This window comes from Corella eumyota, chromosome 1 (assembly GCF_963082875.1).
Source record: "Corella eumyota chromosome 1, kaCorEumy4.1, whole genome shotgun sequence".
NCBI classification, from domain to species: domain Eukaryota; kingdom Metazoa; phylum Chordata; class Ascidiacea; order Phlebobranchia; family Corellidae; genus Corella; species Corella eumyota.
The window spans coordinates 12,428,211-12,439,053 of NC_137490.1; the positions used below are offsets into that span (position 1 = coordinate 12,428,211).

General features: G+C 26.2%; 3 protein-coding genes across 4 annotated transcripts; 2 read left to right on the forward strand and 1 right to left on the reverse strand.

The window, feature by feature from the left end:
- The first annotated feature begins 547 nt into the window (after positions 1-547).
- Positions 548-3,662, forward strand: LOC145755139 (dihydroxyacetone phosphate acyltransferase-like). Its single transcript, XM_082571357.1, has 4 exons — positions 548-729; positions 988-2,644; positions 2,910-3,032; positions 3,404-3,662. Exons 1-4 carry the CDS (start codon positions 581-583, stop codon positions 3,551-3,553), a joined length of 2,079 nt encoding a protein of 692 aa, XP_082427483.1. The 5' UTR covers positions 548-580; the 3' UTR covers positions 3,554-3,662.
- A 2,892-nt stretch (positions 3,663-6,554) lies between these two features.
- On the reverse strand, positions 6,555-9,618 carry LOC145753145 (palmitoyltransferase ZDHHC16-like). 2 transcript variants are annotated; one of them, XR_014283827.1, is made up of 9 exons: positions 9,471-9,618; positions 8,982-9,158; positions 8,561-8,755; positions 8,146-8,263; positions 7,749-7,934; positions 7,453-7,558; positions 7,179-7,373; positions 6,919-7,084; positions 6,555-6,795 (listed from the first exon to the last, which is right to left on the reverse strand). XR_014283827.1 is itself a non-coding variant. In XM_082569545.1 (8 exons), the coding sequence occupies exons 2-8, from the start codon at positions 9,153-9,155 to the stop codon at positions 6,985-6,987; spliced, it is 1,074 nt and encodes a 357-aa protein (XP_082425671.1). In that variant the 5' UTR covers positions 9,156-9,158; positions 9,471-9,618; the 3' UTR covers positions 6,555-6,984. The 2 variants fall into 2 exon arrangements, 1 of the variants encoding a protein (XP_082425671.1); XM_082569545.1 differs by having other exon boundaries at positions 6,555-7,084.
- Positions 9,619-9,827: 209 nt separating this feature from the next.
- LOC145745833 (COMM domain-containing protein 3-like) lies at positions 9,828-10,838 on the forward strand. Its single transcript, XM_082564004.1, has one exon. The coding sequence runs from the start codon at positions 10,005-10,007 to the stop codon at positions 10,578-10,580; it is 576 nt and encodes a 191-aa protein (XP_082420130.1). The 5' UTR covers positions 9,828-10,004; the 3' UTR covers positions 10,581-10,838.
- Positions 10,839-10,843: the final 5 nt, after the last annotated feature.

Below are 10,843 nucleotides of genomic sequence, written 5' to 3' on the forward strand. Positions count from 1 at the left end.
GCGTTATATGATTTACGTAGTTTGACTAAATGGTAATCAACAAATCAGAGTTTTAAATTTTCCGCTCTTTTTTAAAAGTTTTCCGTTTCTTCTAAATAGTTACTGTTCGTTTTAAACTTCTTAATAGTTACTGTTCGTTGTAAATAGTTACTGTTCGTTTTAAACACTTTTATTACCGTTTGATGTTAATGTATTGTCGATAAAACTTATTTTGTTAACATACTTTTCTGTGAAACATAAAGTCACGCCTGATAACAAAAGTTAAATGTTTTAGTTATGCAAGTATTGAGTATTTTCAACAGAAGTTTTAACGTGTAATTATTTGCTATAAAACTTACATGATTTTATTTTAGTTTAATTTAATCTATGGAAAATATAAGTCGGCTTATAATAAAGTAATTGTTGAAGGTCATTTTCAGACTAAATGAGATTCCTGTTCGATTTGCGATTCCCATATCCTACAGACAGACCCCACCCACCAAAGGGTAAAGAAAAATATTATTAACTAAAATTTGTAACAATTAAATTTAAAAATTTTTAGATTTTGTGTTATAATTTGTATAAAAATTAAATTTTTACAATGGATCTATTATACAACCCTAAGGCTTCAGTGGTTAACAAAGGGGGCTATATTGACATGTTAGAGGAGTTAGGAAAACATTCTTTCGTTTCTTTAAAATTTGCAACAAAAGAATTTAATCCTCAGTCATATGTTCACTGTCAAAAACGGTATTTGTTTTCTGTTATAATTTTATTTTGCTTAATTTATTAAAATAAGCTTCTGTTATAATTTTTGCTAAATTTATTAAAATTAGAAATATATTATAATTTATTTAAAAATGTGTCATTGTTTCTTCCAAATTAAATATTTGATGATGATTTACCAATATTGTTATTTTTACATAAAAAAGAAGATTTATTTTACTTTTTGATATAATTCATGGGATGCCATAGCAGTTATTTTAAAATAATTAAATTTAATCATAGACATACAAGCAATGTGTGGAAAGCAGCATTAAAGTCTGATCGAGTGCAGTGGATAATTAATCAAATTGTCCGAGAAGAAAACAAAGAATATGAAGCAGTATTTAAAGAGGCTGAAACCATTTTGAAAGAACTTGCGTACACCCATCACATGTCATTACTACGTACTCTAGGCTTTGTAATGTATCATGTCATTGCTTCAATCTATAAAGATGGTGTTTTCATCAATGTTGAACAGGTAGAGAAAATAAGATCATTAATTAAACACCACCCTGTTGTGTTTATGCCTACTCATCGAAGCTACATGGACTTTTTAATGTTATCATTAGTTTGTTTTTACCTTAATCTCCCTTTGCCTGCAATTGCTGCTGGAATGGACTTTATGGGTATGAAAATAATGGGGTCAGTCTTGCGCTCATGTGGTGCATTTTTTATGCGAAGGTCATTTGGTTCTGATCGACTGTATTGGGCTCTTTTTACCGAGTATGTTCACACAATTTTAATAAACGGGGACAGGCCCATGGAGTTTTTTATTGAAGGTACTCGAAGTAGAGTTGGGAAAAGTCTTAATCCTAAGTTTGGTTTGCTTTCTGTTATTGCAGAACCCTATCTTAAAGCTCAAACTTATGACATAGCAATTATTCCTGTTAGTATTTCTTATGACCGACTTTTAGAAGAAAGATTATATGCATATGAACTGTTGGGCGTTCCAAAGCCTAAAGAATCGACAAGTGGTATCTTTAAAGCATCGTCAATATTGCAAGACAATTATGGTAGTGTGCACATGCATTTTGGTAATACTATTTCAATGAGGGATTACTTCATGGATAGAGATAGGGCAATCCATGCTTGCTATCCAAGGTATATGCTCCGATTAACAAGTAAAGAAGAAACTTTGCTGAAAACTCTCGGATACAAGATTTTGTTAAGGCAACAAGAAAACATGACTTACACTCCTTGGTCATGTATTACACTTATGCTTTCCATGCATTGTGGAGATGTTGATTTGCAGGTAATGGTAGATGAACTTAATTGGTTTAAAACCATAACGACCAAGTGCAATATGAAGGTAAAATGGCCCCCCGGTAGTACTGAAGAAATAGTTCGTAAAAATCTGCACCGATTTAAGCACTTAGTTAAAACCAAGTCTACAACACATGGTGGCACAGTTTTGTTTCTATCTGAAGGCGAACAAACAAAACCTCTTGTAACCCCACAACTTAACGAGCTTGACAACTCAATTAGAAATACTGCTGCTGTGCATATAATGTTGTCAAATTATAGAAACCAAATGCTGCATCTTTTTGTAAGACCTGCACTCGTGGCTTACACCCTTGGAAATTCACACCAACTTACAGAGGAGAAAAAATTAAAAGAATCGTGCACAAAGGATTTCGAATTTTTAAGAACACTTTTATCAAAAGAGTTTATTTTTGAACCCCTGCGAGAACAGGAAGATTTTGATGCTGGTTTGCGGTTCTTAGAAAAATGCAAAGCTGTTCATTGTGATTCTGGTTATATTACTGTTTTAAATGATGCCGATAAGCTGATTATGTTCCTTAAGTCATCTTTTAAGGAGTTTTTGGTATCATATTGGCTGACTTGTCAATATTTACTGGTTTTAAATGTATCCCATCCAGTAAAAGATTTATTTTTGCAGGTAAAAGTTTATTGCGGTTAAATTAAGTTACATGTAATAAAATTTATCATTTTATCCCTCACTTTGCTGTCACACAGTGTAGTAAGGAAGGAAACAATTAATTACTCAATAACTGTCACTAGCAAAAAATATTAAATTGTCTCTTTTACTAAGACCATTTTAACAGTATTTTAAATCTTATCATGTAACACTTAAACTATTTTTATATAAAAAATTAATAATAAAAAAAGGTGGCCTATACTTCAATACTTTCTTTTTTGTTTAGATTCAAAAATGGATATCTCAACAACTAAGCATGGATGGAATTAAATATGAGCATCTTTCATTAAACCTTATTTCAAATTCAGTTCATTCTCTGAACCACATGGGAGCTTTAGTCATTAAAAAGGTATTTTCATATTTTTTTATTAGATTAATGACAATGTGTTTTTAAGAGGTTTGTTTTTAAATTTTGCATCTCTGAAAGTTTTTTTCGGTTAAAAAGCCAGTGTGCAAATTTAGTGAACTTTTACAAATTAAATATTGTGCAATTATGAGTTAGACTTTGGTCAAGTGGTTTAAATTTTATTTCATATTTCTATGGCCACATTAGCCCAAAACAACCAACCTTTTTAATATTTTAACCTTTGTACTTTGTTTTTCTAGAAACATATCACTAACATTTCTATAATTAAATTTTAGTTCATTATTTGATTAAAGTCAAGGAATAAATTTTATAATAAACAATAAATACAACATTATAAACTTATTTTATTTTAGGTTCACAATACAAAAACAGCAATTCCAATTCCTGAAAAAATTTTACAAATATCAATTTCCATTTCTCGATTTATAAAAGTGCCAGACATCAATACACATAAAACACGGTCTAGCTTGCTAAAACTTGTAACTAGTGGCCCTAAATTGTAAAAGACCTTGTTTTAAAATAAAAAAAAAAATTTTATACAAATTTTTTTATACAAAATTGTCTGTTGTTAAATTCTTAATTTTTTTAAAAATTTATTTCAACTTAATGAAATGAGCTATCATATTACAGAATATAAGTTTTGTTTAAAAAGTTAAAAAAATAAAATAATACCATGTTTTGTTTTACTGTTTACGTATTAAAGGTTAAAATATGTGTCATTTTTATTTGCACTTAAGAAATAGTCTTTTACTTATACAAATTTATGATTTAAATAAAACAAATTATTCTATGCAGTTTTAGTAACTTTATTAATTGTAAATATATATGTGGTAAAGAGTATTTAGTTATACCGTTTTTGAAATTAAAATATTAATCTTTTGTCTTGTACTTTGGCTTGTGTCACTTTTATGTTATCATGTGTTAAGCAATCCAGTGATTAAGGTATTACTTATTTTTATTATGCACTATATCTAATATGCTTCAAGATTGTTAAAAATGTTAAATAACATAAATAAATTTAATTGTTTTTGCAAATGAATTTTTTGCTAGCTGTGGTGATTTCAGATAACAGTATAACCTTTAACAACAGTATCCAAACTTTTGAAAAAAAAATTATGTATAAGAATTTCTTAGAAACTAGTCAATACTTTAAAGATTTAATTGTATGTATGTTTTAAATGTTGCGTATTTATTTTAAGTATTAGCCTAACATTAAAAAATCATGCTTAATGTCAAAACACATGCAGTTAGTTACTACTAGGTTTGTGATGTTTATTTAATGTAATTTAAGTAATTATGGTTTGAAATCTTAGATTTCGAAACATTGTTATTGTCATTATACTTGTTATTTTTATTATGGTTCGAAATCTTAGATTTCAAAACATATTGTTATTGTCAGTATATTTAATATTACTTTTATTCTTATTTGACCGAATTTTGAGTTAGAATAACTTTTGTTCTAATATATTAAAAGTTTTTAAACTTCAGTATGTTATTCATTATAGGATAATGTTTCTAGTCTCCTATTTTGATAATTCAAATATTACTAATTACATATTTATTTGTGTTTGTTTATTAAAAAATCTTGGTCATTTGTATATCATAATATTAGTTACCTAAAAACAATTAAAAAAATTAATTTTTGTTTGTTTATTATATTTTAATGATTGTTTATTTATTTAAAATTAAAAATGGATGTTAGGCGTTCAAAATTGGTTCTAATGTTTATTATGATATTAGTAATTAAAATATATACTTGAAAATATTTTTTTTGTATGTTTATAATATTTATTTGCTTGTTTATATATTAAAAATTAAATGTCATTTTTAGACATTTTAGGTTTAACCTAATGTATATTCTAATATCAACAATCCGAAAGCAAGTCAAAAAAAATTTTTTTTTTGGTGTTTTTATTATATTTTATTGTTTGTTTGTTTTTGAAATTTAAACATTGAAAGTAATCTATTAAATTTTAAGTAATGGTTTACTATTATATTAAAAAAAGAAAACGTAGTTGAAGTTATTTTTTTTTGTATTTATTACACTTAAGTACTTGCTAGTTTATTAAAAATTGAAGATTAATATTTTGCATCCAAAGTTTAGTTTTACTGAAAATTTATTTTCAAAATTAATTTCGGTTTAAACATTATAAATATATTTAGCTTTTGTAATTATGTTATATGATAAACAATAGGCAAAGTATGTTGTTCTGTAATTAATATTTAATTATAAGAATCAGAATATTGAGAAAGGGCGAAGCCCCTCTTTTTTGTTTCGTCAAATCATTTAATACTTAATATTTTATTTATTGTTTTATCTAATCATAATTAATTTACTTAAATAGATGTTAATTGTTGTTTTTATTCTTTCTAGTCCCGATTTTGAAAAAAGTTATCTTTTATTCCTTAAAATTTTTAAAATTTAAAATTTTAGTATGTTGTTTATTATCAGGTTATGTTTTTATTCTCCTATTTACAACATTTATTTATTACTAATTACTAATTAATAGGTGTTTGTTTATTAAAATTTAAAGGTTTTTATTAATTTTTTAAATCTTGGTCAATTGTAAATCATGATATTATTAACTCAAAAATAAATTACAATTTTAATTTTTATCACTAATTACTAATTCATAGGTGTTTGTTTATTACAATTTAAAGGTTGTTGTTAATTTTTCAAATCTTTGTCAATTGTATATCATGATATTAGTAACTTAAAAATAACTTAAAATTTTAATTGTTACTAATTACTAATTAATAGGTGTTTGTTTATTGAAATTTAAAGATTTTTATTAGGTTTTCAAATTTTGGTCAGTTATATATTATAATATTTATAACTCGAAAATGAATTAAAAAGTATTTTTATTTTTTTTATATTTAAATGCTCGTTTGTTCAATAAAAATTAAAGTCCGATATTAAGTGTAACATTCTGTAACGTTGTTGATAATATATAGTGTGGGTTGCCTTATTGGTTGGCCTGTGGTGGTGCAGACCATAATCAGTGTTGTAACACTTTGTATCGTTTTGGGGCAAGATAATTATTATAGTCACGTGACATCGTTGGTCGACTTGGTTTTTGTTTTTGTTCTGGCGGTTTTGACTAGAGTGCTTCGTATACTGACGTGTTTATTCTTGTCTCTGATTTGTAACTATTGTTGTATATTTTAGACCTTTTTAGCTTTGTTTTATCTTTTTATAATAAACCGTAATAGTTTTTATATATAGTGCACTCTACTACTAACAAGGTTACAACTGGTCTTCCGGTGAACCGTTAATACAGGGTTCTGGACAAAAACTGTACCAAATTTAGTTGTTAGCTTATTTAGATAGAAACAATTTGGTTACATAAGCATTAAAAATTTGGTAAGATGTATTTTATAATATAAGTAGTTAAAAAAATATATTTGAAAAATATTTTTCATTTATTTATCATATTTAAATGATTGTTTATTTAATAAAAATCAACTTTAGGAATTTAAAATTTAGTATAATGTATATCCTGATATTAACAAATTAAAACTGGGTTATAAAACACTGTATCTAATATAATTTCTTAACATTATTATAAAAAACATATTGAAGATATTTTAACACATTGTTTTACATATAGTCAAAAGTGCACAATTATTGACATATAAATTAGAACTTGTGTGAAGTATCAATTATGAGATATAGATAATTTTTTTTTCGTTGCTTATTTTTTTTCATTTTTTTTCGTTGCTCTCTCATGTTCATCTGTTAACACTATAACATACAATAGCCAGATTTTTTTTTATAAAAGTAGAAGTAACATTAGCAGTTTATTATTAAAATAAAAAATTAATAGAAAGATAAAACATATGTTTTGGTAAATTTCTTTAAACCTACCTTAGAAACCAGTTTGAAATATTAAATTGAACTAAATAATGACAAATAATAAAAAAATACTGCTTGCTATGCAAGTGAAGTTTTTTGGCAATTTGTTATTTCCCAAACTACACCATTGCCTAAAGGAAGGTGTAGAGATGGTAGGGCAACCCTTCTTAAAAAACTTCTAAATAAAGAAAATAAAACAGGTTAGGCCCTCTTAATTATTGAATTACACTTTTACAAGTATCTTTTAAAATTGTCACAGCATAAATAATTACCTCCAAGAATTAAACCCAAGAATATATTTCCAATTACGAAATACACCAAAATGATAGCGATTAACAAATTTTCTGTTTAATTTTTTTAAACGTTCCCTTTCTCGCTTATTAACTAAATTTTCAATACTTGTTTCGCCAACTGAAATAAGATAGCAGTGCCAAGCTGTTAGAAAACCCAAAGATAAAGTAACAGCACTAAAAAAAACAAATAAAATTGTAAAATTTAAATATACATACATAAAATAGGCAAAAAAAATTAACAAATTATTTATACCTGCATAGAATCCAAAGATAAACAACACTAGTGTTATAAGAACGAGGTTTTCCTGTGCATGTTGTTTTTGGTTTCATGACATTTAGTGGAGGCTCATCAGCTACATCTGTGTATAACCAGACACAACTTAATTTAAACTCTTATTTCAAAATAATTTAAAAAGCGAAAAAAAAAAATTTAATGACACAGTAAAATTATGGGTTCAAATTTTTAGATTATTTCATTAAAAACATGAAGTCATATACATATGAATACATATTAAAAAAAAAAATTGTATTTGAAAATTTTTTATTTACCATCTGATGACCAAATCATTGCTTTAAAAGATTCTGCTGCGAAATAAATCTTCTCAGTAAAATGAAAACAATCAGAAAATAAAACCCATGAACTTAGAGATACATAAATAGTGCCCAATAACATGAAGATACAAAATGAAATAAAATAACGATGATTAAAATGTCCAACACAGTTGTTGATCCAAGCTAAAATATGCAAAAAATAATTGAAATATAATAAGTGAAAAACCTTTTAAATGCTGAAGTTTGTAAAAAATATGATAAAAGGCTATTGAAAAAAACAATGTCAGTTTGTTATAACAAAATATTTGAAAAAACATTTTTTTTAATTTAAATTGATATAGGCTATATACATGTAAACAATAGCTTACTCATAAATTAGTAAAATTTTACTTACGACAGTGATGATCCATTTTTAATCTGCACATTTTACAAACACTACAGTGATGTGTGCGAGGTGGTTTGGGCAAAATACATTTCTTACATATTGAAGGCATTGGAATTCCTTCTGTATACTAAAACAAATAACAGTTGGTTATATTAAATAACAAATAGTTTTAAAAAGCATTAATTAACTTTTATCTGAAATTTTTTTAACAAATTATAATCAACAAATTCTGTGCTTTCCAGCACAATTTATTTAAAAACAAATGCCAAAAATTTTCTAATCTGACTTTATATAGTATGACATGTGATATGTAATTAAATAGGCCATGATAAATAGATTATAACAAATTAAAAATTAGAATTTCATTCTTACATGTTTTATTTTAATGTAAAAAAGCAAAATCATCAAAAATCATTTAACTTACATCTGGGGGTTTTCCAGGGTTAGTAGTAACAGATTTGTAATAATGGAAAGTAATCATCATAAGCAAGTAGTGGCCATAGAGTATATGAAGATAAGCGTATAATGTAGTGTTCGTTTCAAACACATAAGGAATAACATGTAGGTAAAAAATAACTACAACTGAAGTAATTAGGCAAACAACCAATGTGACAAAAGCCTGCAATAAAAATTTGATAAAATATGAAAAATTTTCCAAGAAAATAAAGTGTTAAATTATAGATTTTAAAAATAAATAAGCAATTGTGCTTTATATTACAATGCATATTTTTTTCATAACTAATATTTTCAATAACAATTTAAAAAAAATGTTTTAAAATATATATATATAATTTAAAAAAAGGGTGATTGCAAAAAAGTTACGAAAAAATAAATAAATAACTTACCCTTCCAAACCAATTTAACACAAAATCCACACAAGTTATAACCGGGGCAAAAACTGTTTCAGTTGAAGAGTCAAAATGGTTGTAGGTTAAAGATTTAAAACATAACCAGATGTATTGAAACCTTGTCTTAATTGAATTGCAATGACATGGCAATTGAAACCTAATCAGTTTCATTTTCTAAAAACATTTAAATACACAAAAAAAATTAAATTTAGAATTTCTAAATTATTATTTTGCAACATAGGTACTTATGGTCAGTCCCACATAATAAAAGTTGAAATCGGAGCAGTATTATTAGTATTTGATTCTGTAATGAGTTGATATCTAGTCAAAAGTCAATGCCTTTTTACTCATGCAACATGCTGTCAGTTTAGTTCTTATTACATACAGACAACAGACTTACCTGCAAATAGCTAACAATTTAAATGTTATATACCCTATAATATATACTTTAACTATAAAAGTTATTACAAGAATAATAACATGTACCTTGAAATGCAATTTGATTATTCCATTTTTAGTTTCTTCTTTAAAAAAAGGGAAAATTTTAATTTCGTTGGAAAAAAGGATGATTAACAAAATATAAGGAAAAATTTAAAACCAAAGCGGAAAAGAAACTGTTCCCACCATGATAAAATCCTGTGAAAATGCTTAAAAACAAATTCTTATTAAAAAAAATAATTTTTTAACATTCTTGCTTTTTACTGTCCAAATTTGATCTAAAATTTTGTCATTTGTATTTTATTAATTTTCATTTAAAAAGATTTGGAAACTTCTTTTCCGCAAATTCTGTGTCAACCGGAGCAAAACCGAAATATATTCGTTATAGCGAATATACAATGTTTACAAATCAAACAAGTTTTTCGTAATTAAAACCAATTGACAAATTTAAATTTGTGTTTTACCATTAATAATTAATTAAGTTTTCAAGGCTTTAAGATTTGTTTTATATTATATTAGTAGTTAAATGCTGATTGGATCCCTAATTATTATTATATTTTTTAGTTCAACACTTTCATAATTATGGATTTTCTTTCGGAACAACAAATAGTTGCTTTACGCCTTTGTTCGGATCCTTCCATTATTCCCGACAAATTATTTGATTTTCTGCTGGAAAATGTGTGCGAAATAATTCTTGACAAACCCTTGCAGCAAAAAATCACTGAATGTAAACACACAGATGGTGTCAACCCATCTGCTGTAAAGCGATCACATGCCAGTCTAATGACGTTGTTTTTGGAGTCAGCTAAAACTGATATTGATGATGATCAGTTAGGAATGGTGTTGGATGATTTCAATTTTCCCGAGGACCGGAAAGAGAGCTTCATGACAACATTTAATCATTACAAATTGGATCTACGCGAACATCTATCAAGTTTTGGATCAAAGCTTCCAAATATCGTTGATGCTTCATGGAGATTGGATTACAACATTAAAAACAATCAGTTGAGTAAATTAAATGAATTAAGATACACAGTATCTCTTAAAAAGGACAACGGCGAAGAAACCAACTTTACTTGCTCCAAAGAAGAACTTCAAGACTTGGTAGGAAAATTAAAAGAAGCAACAAAAGCCTTAGAAAGGGCAAGCCAAATATAAAACATTTTACATATGTGTTAAATAAACACAATCAACTTAATATTTGGCCTGTAATTGGTTTTGTTTATTATATTTTTGATTTTTAATGTAATCGTAAATAAATGTATGTTATTTTTTGTATTTGATATTTCGTGTATAACAATTTAATTACATTACATTTTGGTGCAAAAACCATTGCATGATGTGCAATAACCCGGTTTACTGTTCCAAGTAAATTACTGTACTTTTTACTTGATTTGTCATTGAAAATAAAATCGTCAAAA